This window comes from Bacillus rossius, chromosome 1 (genome assembly GCF_032445375.1).
Source record: "Bacillus rossius redtenbacheri isolate Brsri chromosome 1, Brsri_v3, whole genome shotgun sequence".
Classification (NCBI taxonomy): Eukaryota; Metazoa; Arthropoda; class Insecta; order Phasmatodea; family Bacillidae; genus Bacillus; species Bacillus rossius.
Window position 1 is genome coordinate 390344 of NC_086330.1, and position 21777 is coordinate 412120.

Here is a 21777-nt window from a genome sequence, read left to right on the forward strand (position 1 = left end):
ATAAATTAACAGCAATAAAATAAATTCTCTCATATTTGATCAATATTAATTGTTTACCATTTGGAAATGTTGAAGATAATGGTGACCTAGTTTTCGTAATCATTATTTATTGCATTATTGGTATTTTGTAGGGATGGGCTGAGACTGAAAACTCCAGCAGATTCGAGCAAGTAGTTCAAGCTAAAACTCGACTTCTTTATACTCGACAGCACAAGACTAGACCATCTTTCTTTATAACTAATTACATAATATTTGACTTGTGCAATGAGCATAAAATTACATACCATTATTTTGAAAAAACTTACTACGTAATCTCATATTAATACATGTGCCTTTTTCTTTATGTAAGGTTAATGTTACATAATAACACTGCCCAAAATAATAAAACATTTCTTCCACTATTTATGCTACAAACACTGGAAAAGATGCCATCTTGGAATGACCTGCTGTACGTCAGAGATTTGTAACACAGGAGACAAACTATTAAAAGAAAACATTTTAATATCTCATATTCATATTTTTCCTAATACAGCAACAATCAATATAATAATGTTATTAATAGATGAGATATATTTTAGTTCTAATAAGAATTATAAATAGCAAGAACTTAAAGATTTCTATTTATAGAAAGATTATTTAACCTACTAACAAAATTCCTGACTGTTGTGTCTGCGATGATTGGCCACAAGCGCATCCTAGTGGGCACGAGGTAAACTAGTCCTGAAAGCTGCTGGCTTACACTCCAGAGCTGCTGTGACAAGCGGGACGTTGGCCAAACACACGGGCGTCGTCGGAGATAAATAAACAATGAAGGAAGCAAATAGCTATTTAATGTTGTTTAATGATTTGGCACATTATTAATTTGTTGCATTGTATTTAGTGCTACACAAGTGCCAGTGCCATTATGTGCTGGCCACCCGGGCTGTTTCTAAATATACGCACCCGTAACAACACACACTGTGGCACGGTCCCGACCCCAGGTGTTACTTTGTCTGCCTCTACACACTCAAAAATGTTATTTTTTGTGAGACACAGATTGACATGACACAGCTGTGCCGCACAGCGCTCAAACAACTACAGGCGAGGCTCAGCAACTGCGAACCACCACGCAGGGAAGTTGCAACTGTGTGACTTCACCAATCAATCACAACACAGCTCCAACATCCAAGGACACAATACCATACAAACTACTTTAACCTTGCACCAAGGCATTTATGCAAAAAACAAAATTACAAAGTTCTTTTTGACTGGTTGGCATGAAAACCTAATGATTTTACCGCCTTTACCGCCCCCTGCGGAAGTGATCATCAGCCGATTTCCTCATCATAAGAATACATACAGAAAATGCCAGAAAGCCTCGGCAGCAGAAAAATGTCTGGAAACTCGGCGCCAAATTGTCGCGAACCTGTCCATTAACCTTCCTCAAATCAGTACAACACACAATGCCGCAGAATTGTAACAACAACTTGCAAATAAATACCCATGTAAAATACAGGCATGAAATGAATATTTAAGAGTAACAGGCGATTTGCCTAAAGTCATTTCGCCTAAAGGCGTTTTGCCTAACGTTGAATTGCCTAACGGCTATTTGCCTAAAGGTGAATTTCCAAACGGCGTTTAGCCTAAAGTCATTTTGCCTAACATCGAATTGCCTAACGGCTATTTGCCTGAAGGCGATTTGCCTAACGGCATTTTCCCTAACAGAGTTCTGCCTGACGGCGATTTGCCTAACTGTATTTTGCCTAACTCCGATTTGCCAAACAGCATTTTGCCTAACGGTGTTTTCCCTAAAATGTTACGAGTAAACCTCATTTTGCCTAACAGCATTTTGCCTAACTACGATTTGGCCAATGGCATTTTGCCTAATGGCAATTTGCCTAACGGCATTTTGCCTAACCTAACATAACAGCATTTTGCCTATCGGCGGTTTGCCTAACGACGATTTGCCTAACCGTGATATGCCTATAGCTGTTTTGCCTAATGCCGAATCGCCTCTTAAAAGAGGAAAAAGCATTTTGTCTAATGGCAAATTGCCTAATGGCGATTAGCCTAACTGCATTTTCCCTAACGGTGTTATGCCTAACGGCATTTTGCCTAGCTCTTATTTTGCCAACTGTGTTTTGCCTAACTCCTATTTGGCCAACGGCATTTTGCCTAAAATGAGGCAAAACGCCTTTAGGCATAATGACACATGCCCATATTTAAAACAAATAGAATACTGAAACAAGCATGTACAAAATTACTCAGTAAACAAAGTGAGAACCAGTTAAAATTAGAGGTGGGACGATACCACACACTCGATACTCGTTTCTGTATTGTTTTTTTCCGTTTGATACTTTCGATACTCCAGGGAAAAATATTTTCCCATTAAGTAGCAATTATTACAAATAACATAAATTAGTTTTAAACTATATAAAGTCCCTCTTTATTACAAAAATACAAACTGCAAACAACTTTAAAGACTTGAGTATAAAAAACAATATAAAAAATAAAAGCAAAATACAAACTATCTTCAAGAGAGTTAACCCTTTATTTTACAGTACACTTTTTTTTACCGTGAACAAATGTAAATAAAGATAGCGCTCTCTTAAATAAAATTGCCGCAAACAATGATAGTTCGCGCTGGTGGTGCCAATTTACGTCACTATACGACCGCGGCAATTGAAAACATTCATAATATTGATACAAATCTCTGGTACTTACCATACACGAGAGACGAGACACGTACTTACTCTATGATGTTGACTGTTATTACTAGGCGTGTTATTGATACTATTGCGACGGATTGCGAGTGGAGTCAATTAATGTGAATTTTAAGTGCTCAATATTTCTACAATTTTTTTTTTTCAAATTTCCTGTGAATTCAATGTCAGAAGTGTTACGTACGAAAAACGTAACTTCTTGAACACGAAACAAAAACAACTTAACCTTACTTTACCGTTTGTTTACTATTGGCAAGTTGCAGTAATGACTTATATAATTATAATTTATTCTGATGTTAGACTATTGGTTATCATAATTACGGCTAATAAGCTGTTATAGTACGTAGTTGTATTTTGTACGATGGCGACTCAAAAGTATTAATTAAGTTGACAATTGTTAAAGAATCAGTTGGTACCAAGCGGAGAAGTCTTTGAGGTACTATGGCTGCTTCCTGCTCCGGGCGGCGGATGAGAGACTGGCAGTGGTCAGGATGCCATAACAACGCCATTCAAAATTTTAATAATTTGCCAGTATTTAAGCTGAATTAATATTACTTATATTGCACTCGCACCTACAACTGAAACGGGAAATCAAAACAAACAAGGGGTCGTTGCCGTACGACCACGGCAGTGGTGCGCTCGTGCTGCAATAAATAAAGTCCAAAAATACAAAATAACAAGCAATCCAATTTATTAATCACAATGCATACAATGCATATAATATGCATATAACAATTCGATTCCCGCGGGAATACAGGTTAAAACAATGGTGCGATAAATGGGGCAAGCCGACGACGCGTTTAACGTAGCACAATTATACGGGCCGCTAGGCAACAACAAGAAAGAAAGAAAGAGTTTAAAGTTACATACAATTACGATTACCGTTACGACGTGGCTTGACAAGAAGTGTCCAAAGCCATCATGGCATGCCCATATACAGCCGCAGAAAAACACTGTTACATAAGCTACCGGTAGTACTCGGCGTGAGCAAGAGAAACTAAGGCAAAGAATCCAATTAAGCACTGACCTGAAGGGTCCAAGAGAAATTACAAACATTACTAAACATGGCAAAAATTAAAAAATGAAAGTGGGGCCACGACGCGCAAGCAAGAACAAGAAATCACACTAAGTACTGACAATTATAGACGTTAAGTTTCACAGCCGAGTACATACCAACGCAACGCCAACCCCAAGTGACAGTCCTCGTGTCAAAAGACCGGAAGACTGCGGCAAATAGCCCGGGTGCCGAGATTATATAGGCCGGGAACAATACACGGCAGAGTGCGCTGGTGGCGCGGCGTTGAAGGGAGGAAGAGGGGGGGTAGGAAGGTGAAAGGAGGAGAGGGGAGGGGAGGGGAAAGGAGGGGAAGGAACGCTAAGCAGTGCCCGCACTGCTTCAATATACTAGCTACTTATTTATTACTTAAGTTCAAATGTGAATAGCCTGCGTGAGGTTTACCCATGGCACTTCTCCGTCCTTACATGCAAACTTGAAAACATACACACTTGAGGGACTGGAATAAAGATATAAAGAAATATAATTGTTAATTACGTAACTAAGAATAGGGGGTAACTGGCGTTCTCTTGCGAGGAGGGCAGGTCTGAAAGTCCCCCGAGGCCGAACAAGGAACTGGTAAAAGACGAAAGGGCCAGAAGAGCACGAGGCACACCAGGCGTAGCGAGGATGTAGCCCTGGCCGACGCCAGAAAATATTTATAACCATTTAAGAACGTTTATGAAAACCATGATTCAATCAAAACATTAATAATAGTTAATTACAAACCATAATGTTACTAGTACCAAAACTTCATAAAAAAACATAATTATCAATACTTGTAAAATTTGAAAGTGGGGGAAGAGTCTCACCTCTTCCAGCTCCTGCAAGGCATCACTCAGCAAGGTCTCGTTCCACTGCAACAACTTGGCTGTGGCCGCCGTGTTGTCGCGCGAGCACGCCTCGAGCCGGTCACACGCCTCCCACACACAGGCCGTGTGCTTCAGTCGCTCCTTCTTGCTGCGCGGACAACAACACTTGCTGCTACATCACACTCTGCGTGGGGTACTTCTGGGTGTGATGAAGAACCAGAGGAGAGTGAGACACACCAACATAATGAAGGTTCGGAGAGCTCTTTTTGATAGCGTTTATTTATTTTTCTGTAATGGCCACTGCTTTTTCATTGGTTTTGCCTCGTGTGAGACATCTGTAACAAAGCTTTTTTTTATATAGGAGCTTAAATATTAGTTTTCCATGGTGTACTTTCTGCACTTTTATGTACTTTTTCAATTAATGCAGTGTTATTTTTAAAAAAATTTGCAACAAAAAGTGACATTTTATTTTTATATGCACTTTTGACTGCATTTAATTTTAAAAATTAAAATATAACACAACATAAATTTTATTTTGTAACTGTTTTATCTTACTAATTTAAAAACTAAAAATTCTAACCAAGTGTTGAAATTAGTTGTCAAAAGACAGCACACTGGACATTTCAACACTGCTTTCTTTCAGGTTCTGCCTTCTGTCTGTGACAGCTAAGTTGTAAGAAACTGTTCACTGTCAACATTGTTTACAGATCTACAATCATCATGCATGACTGTTAGTGCAAACTGATTGTAATTTATACTCTGAGAAGTCAGCCCTTTCAACATATATATGTGCTTTCCTGTTGCCAATCTCTTGCACATCTTCTTTAAGGGCTTTGTAATCCTTGAAAATCTCAAAATGATGGTGTTAGGGACATAACTCAACAGTTGCAGTATTTACACATTAGTGTAACGGCATCAGATGCATAAACACCGTCATTTATCTTAAACTCGGCAGCTTGTTGCCTTTCACTAACCAAATTTATTGGCATTTTTTTTGTGAAGCAATTAACATTTAATAACATTGCCTATGTTAAAACAACTCGGGAAGCAAATGTACGAACAGAGGTAAAGAGAGTGAGGTGGACGGATGAGAGGCGAGGGACTGCCTTCTCAGCGAAACAAAGAGGATCTCGAAGGAAGAAGCGCTCTCTCCCCCTTTCCAGGAAATTCCAAAGTGTAATCCCGTGTCACCTGTTAACCGTGATGACATTTCACAGGCAGTAAAAAATAGAGGGGTCAAAACAGGTACAAGTAATGTAGTTTAGACGCAGAGTGTGCGGTTTCTCAACTAAGCTCTTTCAGCATTCGGCCTGGCATGTGACGATACAATATAATTATGGTTCTCAATATTAGGGTCAAAAGGTACAAAACATAAGGACAGTAGGAAACAGAAAATTTTGAAAAGGACGAAATAAATAATAAAATCACATTTTAACTTCAAAACATAACAATTCACGTTATTAATAATGTTCGCAGGCTTTCACGGCCATTGTCTGAAGTAGCTTGGCTTCTGGGTTGCAGCCGTGTCCTAGGCGAATAATTCACCGACGTTTTCGGTCGACATTGCAGTCGCCATCATCAGGGAGCAGTTACCTACTGAGGTTCTTACCAGTCGTCCTGCCTTTACATACCTCAGCAGGTAACTGCTCCCTGATGATGGCGACTGCAATGTCGACCGAAAACGTCGGTGAATTATTTGCCAAGGACACGGCTACAACCCAGAAGCCAAGCTACTTCAATACAAGATACATGCAGTCGATGCTGCGACGGGGTACTCACGCCTTGGAGCCACGGAACCTGAGCGACCGGAGCACAGGGACCACGCTGTCGACGATGAGCGCGACGGCCTTGCCGACCTCCCGGAGCAGCGTGCGGCCACACGAGCGAGGCAGCGAGCGCAGCACGGACACCATCCCCAGCACGGCTGCCTTCGCACTCTCCAGCATGGCGCACATCTCCTGCTGCGCGGGCACCGGGGCCCTCGACAAGCCCATGCACAGCTTGGTCACCTCGTGGTGCACGGTTCTGCTGGCCAGCCCTGCACACCGCACCGGTAGCCCCGACATCGCGCTGCAGACGCCACTTCTCCCTGCTGGCCCCAACTACTGCTGCTGGGACTGCAAGGATGTCCTCCAATTACAGCGTGTTAGGGAGGGAAAACACACCCACATATACTTTAAAAATGGAGACACTAAAATACTAACTGAACTAACATGAAATATATAAAGGAGAAATATATATCTTTAATTATTTAATTTTTTTTCACAAGGACTCTGCTACAGAGAAGATGTAGAACTATAAAAATAAATACAAGTTTTTTGGTTATGAAAAAATGATGAGAGTGAAATTTTAAGATGCGCGCGCACCATGTAACTACATTTTCACAGGAAGATGGCGGACCCACGTGTATGAACATAAACCCACATTAGGGGACATACCAAACGTATTGGTGTGCCAAATGAAACTTTATGATAGTGAAATTACCATGGAATTTATTTTGGTAAACTAAAATGGTCATAGTAAACAGTAAATTCCAAGGTTTAACCTCTATTAGTCACATATGTTGGCACGCTCGCCGCCTATGATCACAGTTTTCATATTTATAATATTTATCCACATGTTTCTAGTTTCTACATTCACAACACCTGTTTTAGTTTCATACAAGTGCAAATTATATATGAGCTAATAAATTATATTCAGTAGTGATTTAAATTTAATATTTTGATTAATATTATTTACTATTCGTAAATATCAGTAAAAAAAATTGTGCTTATATACTTTTTCAAGTGCTCCAATATAATTGAGGTTAACTAACCATATGTATTATTTATTGATATAAATTAAAATATTATTATTTAATATAATTAATACTAAATATTATTAAATTATTAATGTTAAATATTTATTATTGTTTATTTAACATTTACAAAATAAAGAAATAAATTTAATAAAATATTTGTGATAAAAATTAAAATCGAACATTTAATTTAAACATTAATTTTTAATATTTATTATTAAATTGAATAAGTAATAAATATTTATAAAAATAAATAAATAATTTAATGAAAACTTTTGCAGTGTGCTGAGGCGCACTGCTTCCGTCACGTCTTATTAATTACGTGATGTTTTTTTTTGTTTTCTTTCACCTGTGAGTGCGCCGTCCCTTGAGCGGAGTATTACCCCTCCTTTTCTCCCTCCAGTGTTGACGTCAACGTGTTCCCTCTCTAGGCACTTGTGGTGCGCGGAAGGATTTTGCTTGTCGCTTGTAACTATGCATGTGTGTGTTCTTACGCCGGACTAATTTCCTTAGAGTATAAAGGGGCTGGGCGCGCTCGCCTCGTTCTTAGATAGTACATAGTTCTAGTGCGAATAGTTTGTCGCGGGTGGTGCGTCCGGTCACCGGTCATGGGTGGGTGAGTGTTGGTGTGTAGTGGCTTGAATTCTCCTTCGCTTACGTTTGGCCGCCACGTTCAAAATTCTAAATTTTTCTTTTTTCATTTATACTAGTTCTTGTCCTCGGCGCCGCCCATGGCCGGGAATCCGGCCCGCTCAAGTCTTAGGAGGATATGTACATTTTGCACTATCGGGTTTCCTTCTGTTGCGTCTCTCGTATACTTAACGTAGAACGCACCTCGCTTCCTTATATTGTCTGCTTAGGCTCACTATGAAAATGTGCGCGATGCGTCCAACCCCTGCTTATGTCCAGAAACACTGTTCCAATATATACGTTGTTAGAAGTAATTAAAGACATGTTTCTGTGACACTAGTAATATTTACGTACGTAAGTTTAAAGTCTGTAACCACTGTTGTATAACCGAACTAAATTATACGCCCCACACGCGCGTGTACGAAATTAGGAGTAGAATTAAGTATTCAATGTTAACCTTAAGGTAGTACTGTTTGACATATAAGACTTTTCGCCCGTGTAGCGAACACATATTGTAAGAGACACGGTTTGACGACTACGGTCACGCTCTACTCAATATTGTACTGTTTAGCTTAACGTGTTGTAAACTTTTGTATTCATGGAATACTTATGTATATCTTAAGTTTATATACCTCCCTTTTGATGAGTTGGGATCTATTAAAAAGATACTTGAAATCTCTCTTGTATATGAGTAGACTAGTGGTCATCCCTTATTGCAAAGTTACCCTTACACCAAGATATACTCTATTTATGCTGATTGATAGCCGTATGCTCCTCCCCTGCAGGTTGGAAAATATCACGACTATATGGGAGGGGTCTGGGATACTCGCTTTAGTAAACGTACATCGTGGTATGTTTCAACCTGCGCCACTCTGCTTACTTGGTGAGCAGCAACGTAACATTAGCTTAACAGGTGACCACTAGATAGGTAGTGTAATGGCCAGTTCCTCAGCCGCCCCCGCCGTCAGGTGGGTTTACACTTTGCGTAGAGAAGATTTGTTGGATTACTTGGGTGATCACGGGCTGGAAGTTGGGGAATCCGAGACCGTACGCAAGTTGCGCGTACGTGTAATTGCTCGCGTGCGGGAAACCGCAGCCGCCGCGCTACACCCTCCTGTCAGCGTAGCACCTGAACCCAGAGCCGCGCCCGTATTTAGTCAAAAGATATTCCTGTCTGCGCTTAAGACCCTGCCGCGCTTAGAGGGAAATGTCCCGGACGCGGTTCTAATGCAATTAGCGGAAGCTAGCAGGATATACAACCTGAAGCTGGTGAGCGAGGCCGATTTTCTCAAAGCCTATTTGAGTAAGTGTAGCGACGCGTACGTTTCGCTTCTCAGTGAAGGTATCACCGCCGGCTCTTCCTTTGACGTCTTTAAGGCAAATGTTTTAAAATTGGTTTGCCCGCCCAGAGTACTGGAAACGTGTAAACGCAAATTCGTTTACCGTTTTCAGCGGCCCCACGAGTCACTTTCAGACTTCATAAACTCTGTTAGTCTTTTCGCAGAAGCGCTAGATCTCGGACTCCCGGAGGAAAGATTAGTGGAAATCATTTTGGGGAATGTATCTCCGTCTACTCTGCAACATGGTTCGATGCTCTCAGTCCCCACCACCATGTTGGAGCTGCGCGCTTGGAGCGTAGAAATTCAAAACAGACTTGTAGCGCATGAATGTTATGCGAAAGAATTTCCCAGTGCGCCCGGGTTGAGTAGGCGCGCCGTGGTTCCGTCTGGGGACCATGCATCCGCAGGACAAGTTTTTCGCGCGAGAGACCTGAATCCGCGAAGCCCCAGTGTAACTCGCGCAACTCACGCGGCGAGTGTAAGTGCACCCGTCACGCAGCGCATGGCCGCTTCTGCTCCACCTATGGAATCTAATAGGCCGGCGCCCCGCAGCGGCCGTTATCGGTGCAGTAATTGCACGAGATACGGACACCTTATGTCTGATTGCACTGAACCCGTTCGTGACGTTAGCCAGCGTCTTTGTTTCCGCTGCCGCAGCCCCGGCCACTTTCGTGACCAATGTCCGGGAAATGCCGGAGGACCGCGCGTGTAGGGATGCGTTGCGGCCCCAGTGCTGACGGTAACTTCTCGGTGCAAAATTCCCTGCTCTTTGCTAATGTGTTCCTTTTTGGATTTTCTATTTTGGCGCTCGTAGACTCGGGGGCTACTCACTCTTTAGTCAGTGATAAGTTCGTTGAACAACTCCGACAACGCGTCCATTCGAGGCACTTTTCTATTAGCGAACACGCTCGCACAAGTATTTGCTTGGCTGATAACAAATTGCTTCATGCTACGTCTCTTCTAAATCTGCATTTTAAAATAGATAGGTTTTCATGGCGGCATTCTTTTTTGATTGTGCCTAACGTTTCCCTTCCAATGATTTTGGGATTGGATTTTTTAGGGAGAACGCGAGCCAGGGTGGATGTTGCCAACCGTAAAATCAATTTTGGTTTCGAACCCCTTTTCGACGTGCCCTTGTGCTCGAAAACCCTTTCGCGTAATTATGTGCTTCAAAGCGATCAAGTTACGCCTGATACCGCGGAGGATAAGATTTTGCAGGATCTCCGTATGGAGTTCCCGGATGTCCTTACGAAAAGAATTGGAAAATGTGACTTGCAGCCGTACAAGTTCTATTTGAAAGACCTGGAACCCGTTAAGTCTAAATTTTTTAAAGCCTAACCCCATATTGATGACTAAAATGAGAGAAATTCTTGACAAACTTTTGAAAGCCGACGTCATAGCTCCTTCAACTTCCAACTACAGCACCCCTACCTTTTTAAAGGTTAAGAAAAACGGCGTAGACTACTGCATTGTTCATAATTTTATTCCCTTAAATAGGAAAATAATTAACGATAATTTTGGTTTGCCCACCGTAGAAATGGCCCTACAACAATTGGGAAAGAGCAAAATTTTTTCCGTTATCGACCTCAACAATAGCTTCCACCAGTGCCTCTTAGACCCTTCTTGCAGACCCTACACGGCCTTTTCCACCCCGTGGGGCCAGTACGAATATAAAAGAATACCCATGGGAGTAAAGTTTGGTAGTCAGGCTCTTAGCCGGGTTCTCGACCACATTCTGCGAGACGTTAAAATGGTTTTTGCCTTCAACTATATTGATGACATCATCATCTATAGCAATTCCTTTGGTGAACATATGCATCATTTGCGCGAGGTTTTTTTGCGATTGCGTGGTGCAGGCCTCACCGTCAATCCCGAAAAAATTTCGCTGGCGCAAAAGTCCGTCAAGTTCTTGGGGTATGTGGTTGCCGAGGGTACGTTGTTGATGGATCCGGACAAGGTATCCCCGGTAGTAAACTTCCCGTGCCCCCGGAATTTGAAGGGCCTGCAGCGTTTTTTGGGATTATTGGGGTACTATTCGCGCTTTATACCCAATTTTGCGCGACTGTGCGCGCCCCTGAATTCGCTTCGGAAGAAACACGTCCCCTTCACATGGTCAGAGGATTGTGATACTGCTTTCAATAAATTAAAGGCAGTCATAGCGAGTCCCCCAGTCCTCATTCTACCCGATTTTGATAAAAGATTTTCTCTACATGTGGACGCTTCTTCTCTAGCTTTGTGGGCGCGGTGCTTAGTCACGAAATCGCCGGTTCCTTCAGACCCATTGCCTACGCCAGCCGAACTTTGTCAGATGGGGAGAAACGGCTCGGTACATACGAGAAGGAGGCCCTTGGGTGCCTCTTCGGCGTAGAGAAGTTTCACTCCTACCTCGAAGGGTCCGAATTCGACCTGTATACGGACAACCAGGCCTAAGTTGGTTGTTTAACCACCCCAACCAACTGGGTAAGTTGGGCCGGTGGATCCTCCGCCTATCCCGATTCGATTTCGTTATCCGACACGTAAAAGGAACTGATAATGTAGTCGCTGACTCGTTATCACGGATGTTCAATCCGGAAGAATTTTCTGTTGATACCCACCTTTCGGAGGACGATAAGCTCACTAGCCCACTTGTCGAGGCTCACGTGAATACAAGTAGAATCTTTCCGGAATCCTACGTTAATGTTAAAGAGCAACAGTCTACGGATCCTTTTTGTAGCGACAGTCGTCGCCAAATTAGTGCCGGCGCCAACGTACCCTATGTTTTTGAAAACGGTGTCGTCTTTTACACAGGGAAGTCGGGACGAGCGCGTAAAATGTTAGTACCTGTTTCACTACGCCCCCTGATCCTTAAATACTTTCACGGTTCTTTCCTGGGCAGTCACTTCGGCATCTCGAAAACGTTTCAAAAAATTTCCGCTCATTTTGCCTGGCCCAATATACGCGGCGACGTACGTCAATACGTGCGCGCGTGCCATGATTGTCAGGTTTCCAAACCTCCCTCTTGTGGGAAAATAGGGATGTATGCCGCTGACCCTCCCGTGGCCCCCTGGCACACCGTGCACGTCGATATATTCGGGCCGTTAACCCGGTCTACGCTGGGGAACAATTGCCTATTAGTTCTAGTTGATATTTTTTCAAAATTCATTATCCTACTACCTCTACGGAATTTCAAAGCGGCTACGATGACTCGCGCTCTTCGGACGCGAGTCTGGCAGATACTGGGAGCCCCCGCTATCATCGTGTCGGACAACGCTTCTTATTTCCGCTCAGCGGAATGGCAAGCCATGTGCATGGAGTGGGCCATGAAGCCTGTTCACTCCAGCGCTTACTTCCCCCAGGGGAATATGTCCGAAAGGGTGAATAAAGTCCTAAAAAGCGTGTTCACAGCTTATTACAGAGAAGACCAGACTCTATGGGACCGAGACATCGAATTTATTTCGATAGGCCTCAATAGTGCTGTTCATTCTGCCACTGGGTTCCCCCCCTCTGTTCCATTTTTGGGCCGCAGTTTCGCTCACCCTCTCCTTAATATCTGGGGACTCCCTCCCGTAGATGAGGCTTGGGACCCTTCAGCGCTCGAAGCTATCGTAGATTCCGTGGCAATTAATTTGCAAAGGGCCAGGGAACGGGTTTCCGATGCGTACAATACTGGCAGACATCCGAGCGATTTTCAAGTAGGCGACCTTGTTTTGGTACGCAATTTTACGCTCCCCTCAAAGATTGGGAAGCTGGGCTCTAAGTTTATCCCCCCCTTCGTCGGCCCGTATAGGATCTCTAGGTTTCTGGGGGCCAACACGGTGCTCCTGGCAAAACCCGGCACACGAGGGCGTCTGAGGAAAAGCCACGTTAGCCATTTAAAAGCGTATCATGCTTAACAATAAATCGTTTATAGGATAGTACACGCGCGTGTTCCAAAAATTTCTTTTGGTAATCTTGTAATTTTGTAATCTATTACGTACGCTTGGTTTTGTAGTTGGCGTGTGGGGTTATAATCCTTTTTTAATGTATACTTGTTGGTGGCTTATGTGCGTTAGAGTTGTGAAACAACTTTGGTGTATCTTCTGTATCTTTTTAGAGTTTATTATTTATATTTATGAATATGGCAGTAAAATATTGTTGATTTCTCTTAAAGATTGTGTATTAGTGTTCCGCTTATGCGCCAGAACAATGAAGTTCTCTTTCCCCCCTTCCGATACTCCGACTCAATTCGCGTGTGCTTCGCTTCGTTCCCCCCCCCCCCCCCCAGCCTGTGCTTCGACTTGTCATCACCGATCACCTTAGCCGACGTGCTACGGGAGGGCCGAGCCCGCCCCCCCCCTCGTACGTCACCGCCTGAGATCCACGCTTCGCCGCTTCCCCCCCCCCCCTTCCCCTGGCCGCAGTCTTCGCAGTACCATGCCCGCCATCGCCGCCGCTTACTACTGGTGGTCCCGGATGCTGGAACTTCGGACGCTTGAAGACGCGCCTTTGGGGTGAGTCAGTTGCTACTCCCCCTTCGACGCACCGCACTTGCTCCTCACATTGAATCTCTCGTCAACAGTGTGAGGCGTGGCGAGTATATTGATAACTCTGATACCCGACTCAACAACTACATGCTCTGAGTCGTTGACTGCGCTAACACTGGGAGCCACGGCATTGTTCGGAACGCAATCGTCTCGAAGGAAGGAGCACAGTGCGCTAGTTTGCCGCATGCGCCCTTAAACAAGATGCGGGAACGGGAAGTCTTCTTCAAGATCATCGTACCCCCCCCCCCCCCCCCCGTTTGGCCGCCTGCATGTCTGCGATTGCCGAAGTCTACACCTTCCAGCACTTGTTTCGTCAGGGGTGTGTTCTCCCTTAAGCGAGGGTGGTTGCAGTGTGCTGAGGCGCACTGCTTCCGTCACATCTTATTAATTACGTGATGTTTTTTTTTGTTTTCTTTCACCTGTGAGTGCGCCGTCCCTTGAGCGGAGTATTACCCCTCCTTTTCTCCCTCCAGTGTTGACGTCAACGTGTCCCCTCTCTAGGCACTTGTGGTGCGCGGAAGGATTTTGCTTGTTGCTTGTAACTATGCATGTGTGTGTTCTTACGCCGGACTAATTTCCTTAGAGTATAAAGGGGCTGGGCGCGCTCGCCTCGTTCTTAGATAGTACATAGTTCTAGTGCGAATAGTTTGTCGCGGGTGGTGCGTCCGGTCACCGGTCATGGGTGGGTGAGTGTTGGTGTGTAGTGGCTTGAATTCCCCTTCGCTTACGTTTGGCCGCCACGTTCAAAATTCTAAATTTTTCTTTTTTCATTTATACTAGTTCTTGTCCTCGGCGCCGCCCATGGCCGGGAATCCGGCCCGCTCCCGTCTTAGGAGGATATGTACATTTTGCACTATCGGGTTTCCTTCTGTTGCGTCTCTCGTATACTTAACGTAGAACGCACCTCGCTTCCTTATATTGTCTGCTTAGGCTCACTATGAAAATGTGCGCGATGCGCCCAACCCCTGCTTATGTCCAGAAACACTGTTCCAATATATACGTTGTTAGAAGTAATTAAAGACATGTTTCTGTGACACTAGTAATATTTACGTACGTAAGTTTAAAGTCTGTAACCACTGTTGTATAACCGAACTAAATTATACGCCCCACACGCGCGTGTACGAAATTAGGAGTAGAATTAAGTATTCAATGTTAACCTTAAGGTAGTACTGTTTGACATATAAGACTTTTCGCCCGTGTAGCGAACACATATTGTAAGAGACACGGTTTGACGACTACGGTCACGCTCTACTCAATATTGTACTGTTTAGCTTAACGTGTTGTAAACTTTTGTATTCATGGAATACTTATGTATATCTTAAGTTTATATACCTCCCTTTTGATGAGTTGGGATCTATTAAAAAGATACTTGAAATCTCTCTTGTATATGAGTAGACTAGTGGTCATCCCTTATTGCAAAGTTACCCTTACACCAAGATATACTCTATTTATGCTGATTGATAGCCGTATGCTCCTCCCCTGCAGGTTGGAAAATATCACGACTATATGGGAGGGGTCTGGGATACTCGCTTTAGTAAACGTACATCGTGGTATGTTTCACTTTTTGATAAAAATTAAAAGTGTATATTAAATTAAGAAAATAATATTTAAAAAATGAAAAACTTAAATTAAATTTTTGAATTCATTATAAAATTTATTTATTTTATTTAAAATATTAAATAATCAATTTTAAATATTTAAAATTAAGAATCTTATAATATTTAGTACAAATTATGTCATATATATTTATTATTCTCTAAATTTTATTTATTTAATTTTTCAAATTTAAACTGAACTTTATTGACTGTGTTGACTATCTTTTTCTAGCCTTTTATTATTTTATTGTAATTAATTATTTGCATGCAATAAAAACTATTTTTTAATGATGCCAAAGAAGTATAACTTCTCACGCGCGTACATGCACCCATTTTTTTTTAATGAAAAACTATCGCTGTTTTCGAACAGTATTTTACATCTTTAGAATACTGAAATAATTTAATTTATTTATTTTTCCTCGTGAGTCGTTTCGGGATAATTTCTTTGTTCTTTAACAATATTAAGGTCTAAAACTGGTGATGAGCTCACCAAATATTAGGTGTCAAAATCACAGGAGAAAAATGGTTCACATTGTGTCAGACTTAAATGCTGCGCGCAGGCCGTTTTCAACGAAACAAGTGAAAATCACTGAGCCACGCACTGTCGATTGTGCACCTCCGAGCTGGGACAGCACCCACGGAAAAGCCCAACAGTCAAAAAGTGATGTACAAATGCAGGCCAAAGTGATGTACAACAGAATAAAAAATTTGTATATCCTAATCTGTACCCCACCGCACCAAAAAAAAGACACAAGGTTCGTAAAACACAATGATGACAAAGACATATAAATTTGGAAATGAATTTAAACTGGTTGTTTCCATTACTACAAGACATGACGGATATCCTGAAGTTCATATATTGGAGAGCATATAACTACAAAAAATTAGAAAAAGTAGGCAAAAACAAAACCATAAATAAAACACTATTGAACTACATGACCAAACAAAAAAAAAAATTTAAAAATTCAATAAATTCCTAGTTGACGAAACTATAATCTGTTAACGTTTCACCTTAACTTTCCAGAACAATGTGTAAATGGTGAACTGTTCACAGGTAAGAACAAGACCTGCCGAAAGGGGACAGAGGGAGGGGGAGCGCAGACATGGGGGCGTGCAGTGTGCTGGGCACGGCTCAGCAGCGCACAAGGGAGGGGGGGGGGGGGGGGGGGAGGGGAGAGCTGGCCGACGGCACGGCACTGCTCGTGTCTCCAGTCACTGGCATGCCAGGACGACCCTGGAATGGGCCAAGGCTAATCTGGAACGACAGCTTGGCTGTGTGAGTATACTGTTGGGACGAGCCAGCAGGCATGGTGGCTGACAAATACTCCCGCCTAATGCCAGACAAAATAACAATTTGATGAATCTTAATGCCATAGGCATATTTAAAATAATTCTAACTTCTTTAACTTTGTATCCAGTAAACTATCACCACCCTAAAAGTAAAATTAATTGAGCCATGAAATCCACCAATGAGTGACTCTATCTGACCTAGAATCCACGATGGCTTGTATGTACATATACGGTTTGCCAGCTGCTGACGTGCACCGACAAACTATGCAAATATTTAGAGATCCATACCATCATAACATGAACAAAACTAAAATAGAAAAACTCACATAGCTTTTTCCAGAAATGTTCTAACTCGAATCCACCATTTTCATTTTCCTCGCCTGAAAAATCTGCAACAACGATTAGATTACACAGCAAGCACCAAACAGGCTTGGTAACACAAGGTATCCCACAGTTCATTTTCCCTAACCTACAGTTATAGTAATGTTTAATCATCATTTATAATAATATTAATAATACAAAAACTTATAAACTATCATACTTTATTATTTGAGCTTATATATACCTTTTTGCATCTTTTGTCTTGTGAATATTACAGTTAAGAAATTTTTGAAATTTTTTATGCAAGTCCTCTCATCCTGTTACTCACATGGCATTACACATGTACAGTGTCTGAGAGTCAAGAATGTATTGTATCTACATTTCAAGACATTATGCATAGGGATACAAAAACATAGTTGCTAGGTTTGTTTGAACTTTAGGCCTTTTAACTCCACAAATTCCCTGGTTTTCATAACCTCCCTCTCTCTCTAAGTCTCTACTACTCTACTGGGGTTTTAATGTGTACAATGTATGATGTACAATAAAGTTAATTAACATTTGGGGGCTTATATGAGCAGGTCTGAACTACCACAAAGCATTATCTCGCTTATTTTTACCCACTACTGATGACACAGAGCCATCTGCTGTCCAAACTGCAAGAGAACATGAACATGTGAGTGACAATGTTTATATTTTATTTATATAATAAGTTCTGTTCATCCCGTATGGTTATGAGGCAGCTACTCCATAACATAATATCAAGTCAATACTGTACACTTAACAGCAATTTATTTTACAGGAATTTCATTACACTAGTTGTCAAAGTTGCCATTGCATAAAAAAAATTGTCTTTTCTTACATATGTTTACACAAGTCTAAAGAGTCGTATTATTTCACATTTTTAAAACATTGGTACTGTAAGTACAGAGCTGATTATGGTTATTATCTAGGAGAGAAGCACAATTTCAAATAAACAAAGAATTATCCCAAAATGAGACATCAATTATTTTCCAGCAGAATGATCGTAGAAGGTTATTTCTGCCAGTTGAATGCTTGGAACAAGATGTTCTGCTGACTTTTTAAATGTGGATATTGTAAGTTTTTTCAAAGATGAGTTATTTAATGTTTCTTCCTAGATCATAGCATAAGTGATTGTTACATCCAATAATACATGTTTCCAAGGTTTTGTAAAAATTAGATCAATTTCCTTCTCTTTCCCTTCCCTTTACTTCTACGTACCCATCACCCCCCTCGCTGCACCTCCTCAGCTCCCATATTTCAGTCTCCAGGCAGGGATCCCAGATCACAGCCCCATACTCCATCACTGGCCTGACCCTGTCCCGGGGACCTCCTACCCCTGCCACCCGCTGCAACTGTCCATCCCAGGACACTCCTAGGTACTTGTACTTGGCCTCCTCTCTCTCCTGCCCCTTACAGCTATACACTTCCTCTTCCTCTTCCTCGTGAACCTGACCCCTTCGTCTTTCCAACATTCAGCGACATCCTGTTCTCTGTCCGCCTTTCTAGACAGGTGTACCCGTTCCCCCACCACCTCATACACCGCGCAATCCGCAAACACTCTTGTCCATCCCCTAAATCGTTAATCAATATAGTGAAAAACAGGGGCCCAACACACTCGCCTGCGGCACTCCTGACATCATTACCCTCTCTTCAGACCTTCCGTCACCCACGCTCACCCTCTGCCTTCTATCACTGAAAAAGTCACATACACAATTTACCACATTGTCATCCTTTACTAACAACTCCTTATCTATTAGTCTCTTGTGTAGCACTTTATAAAACACCTTTTCAAATCAATGAATATTGTGTCAATTTGCTTCCCCCGTTCACCGATTCCTTCCGATCTTCCCTCAAACCCGCCATCTTGGTTTTACATGAGAACCCTCTCCTAAATGCATGCATCCCCACCCATACCTTCCCACAAACCTCTCCTTTACTTTCCCCATACTGGACGTCAGGCTAACTGGTCTGTAATTTACCACCGGATTTGCCTTATCCCTAGCCCTCTTGTAAATTATGATCCCCTACAGTTTCCTTCCATTGCTTTGGCAATTTACCCTTCCCCAGGGATTGCAGGAACATTACCATGCGTATCTCCTGACCTCCCAACTTGAGGTGGCTGATCTCTATCCCGTCTGGCACAACTGCCTTCCTTCCCTTCAAACTCCTAACCCCCTTTTGTACCTCTTCTATCCATATTTCTAAACCACTCCTTACTGCAGTGTTCGCTTCTTTCTGCCCCTCCCATACATTTTCCTTACAAATACTGATAGGTACTGCTCCTTTAGCAAGTTTACCTTCTCCCGGTTTCCCCCACATCCCAATTCCTGCCTGCCCCTTCGCCCCCTTCACTCATCATACATAGCTGTAATGATCCACCCCATTTCCTTTCCTTCCTTTTCCAATTAGCCTTTCCATGTATGCATCCATCCTTTGACTCCCTTCTTCCCCTCCCAGTTCTTACCTTGCTCCATCTCTACATTCCCCTCCCCTCTTCCCTACCTTGCCCTTGCATTCATCATTCTGCATATTCTCTTCAAACCATTATCTCACTCTCAAGGGAGGCCACATTTTCCTTCCCTCTTTTCAGGCACAAAACATTTCATCTGTTCCAGTACGCCTTTCGGGACAACACAGTTTCCGTCTAGTCCCTTCACATCTGCCCACTACAATATTTCATCTTCAAATATGCCTCCGCCCCACCCCACATTAATAAAACTTCCTCTCGCCTTTCCTTTCCTGTTCGCCGCCCCATTTCAATCTCCACCAACGCGACCGTGTGGTCGCTGATTCCCTCCATCGCCACGCTTCTAATGCCATCTCCACTGGTCTCACGAGTACATCATCTAAGGTTAACCTTACGTAAGTTAGATCAAAATCTTTCACTTAGTAATGATTTGCCTCAATTCCCGAAAGCCACTACTCTGCAGAATAACCCAAAAGTCTTACCAGCAATAATATCTTACCTATAAGCTCATTATTAACAAGCAACAAACTGTCAACCAGTTCTTCAACGATACTTGTCCAACTCTCTGACATGCTGAAAGAAGACATACAATTTTAATACATATTGATAACAAATAAATTGACATAGGTAATAATATCAAACTGACGCCGACCGCCAATGCTCCTCTGTCGCATAGACCGCTATGCCTCATCAACGTCTCGCAAAAGCGTGTGCACCGAACGCGCCCGTGCGCGCAGCAAAGTGCAGTTCGTGCGACGAGGCGAACGCCATACAACGAGTGCTACACCGGCGCAAGGATCCGGCCGGGTGTGGCATATCCTTCCGCCGCACTACAACAAATTGTTATAATTATGTTTTTCCACAGGATTTTATTAAACATTATTTTTTATTAATTAATAATTAAGTCTTTGCAAAATCATGTTTCAATGTGCGATTTGTCCCGAACCTGGCCGGTTCAGTTTCCCGCGAAATTCACACGTTTCCGCGGGAGGGCTGGCGGGGGAGGGGGGTCGCGCGCGGCGACACCGCTAGTGTCCTTCGAGAGCTCAACCAGGCCGGCAGCCTGCGCGCAACGCGGAACCTTCAACCTTTGCATTCACCGACATGTAGTTTTCCATAGTGTAATTTCTTTTCAACCTTTTGTACAGTTCCGCGGTCGGCCTAAATTTACCATGAGGTACTTAACTTAATTCAATCAGTGCTCCGAGATGAGTGTTTATGTCATACGTAAGTACTGTGGGGAGAGTATGTGTTTTTACGTCGGCGCTTCACGCCCAACCTAGCCTACAGGCTACTTAGTTTTGGCCCGCACGGGGCAGCCAGCAGGCGACACGTGCCATCCAACTTAATAACGATTCAGTCCCTGGGACACACCTAGACACCACGTAGAGTCGCCGGAGACACGGGCCTACGTGTTGCTAGCCCAGTTTATCAAGTGTAATGTGTTAGCGGAATAGTTGTTCGCCTAAGTGTAATTCGTCATGTCAGGGCTTATGTATCACCGTCGTACTGCAGTGCGCCACCAAACTTAATAACGATTCAGTCCCTGGGACACACCTAGTCACCACGTAGAGTCGCCGGAGACACGGGCCTACGTGTTGCTAGCCCAGTTTATCCAGAGCTAGGTATTAGTGTAGTGTATTGTGCTTCAAAATATCGTGTGCCATGTCAGAGTGTCTTTTGTAACTTTCGCGTCACGTATACGAGTCTGCCCCTCACGCGCATAAGAATCGTGAGCCGCCACTGAGGAAGTGAGCTGCGCGTGTGACTAGTCGCGTCGGGCAAACCGTTACGGCCAGAACGGGCAGCACCATGTATTGGGCTGTGCTGTATTAAATTCACCAACTATCTGAAGAGGTTTTGTGTTATTATTCAGGCGTCCCGAGTGGCCTCAACAGCTCGGGGGGCCCTACTGCGTTGACCCCTACCTCTAGCCACAAGGCCGAACCTTCCCTGAGATCACGAACTGAACAAAATCACGTCTAAATACTCAGAGGTAGCGGGGACGGCGTCAAATTGGCGCCCAACGTGGGGCTTTAATTTTCTAAAAATTAATTTCCAAATTTTGTTTCAAATTTTTCAAATTTTTTCTCAAATTTTTCAAATTTTATACTTCAAATTAGTGTACCAGTAAGGGCTCGCGTAGGAAGTCGGGAATCGCGCGGAAACGGACGCGACGCGCAGACAGCCAAAGGAGCGGGCACCTGGCGATAGGCGCGCGTCAAGTTACACGCCAGACGCGCATC

The 21777-nt window shown here is 43.0% G+C and overlaps 1 protein-coding gene across 2 annotated transcripts in view; it reads right to left on the bottom strand.

Annotated features, from left to right (window-relative positions):
• LOC134530752 (cyclin-D1-binding protein 1 homolog) overlaps positions 1–20224 on the bottom strand; it is a 29208-nt gene extending 8984 nt beyond the window's left edge. The window contains exons 1-4 of one of the 2 annotated variants that reach the window (XM_063365903.1): positions 20031–20224; positions 17049–17111; positions 6348–6685; positions 4569–4716 (exon numbers count right to left, since the gene is read on the bottom strand). In XM_063365903.1, the coding sequence (XP_063221973.1) occupies positions 4569–4716; positions 6348–6634 (435 nt within the window). In that variant the 5' untranslated portion in view covers positions 6635–6685; positions 17049–17111; positions 20031–20224. The remainder of the gene's footprint in view (positions 1–4568; positions 4717–6347; positions 6686–17048; positions 17112–20030) is intronic. The other variant, XM_063365893.1, reaches the window with a different exon arrangement.
• Between the last annotated feature and the right edge of the window lie 1553 nt (positions 20225–21777).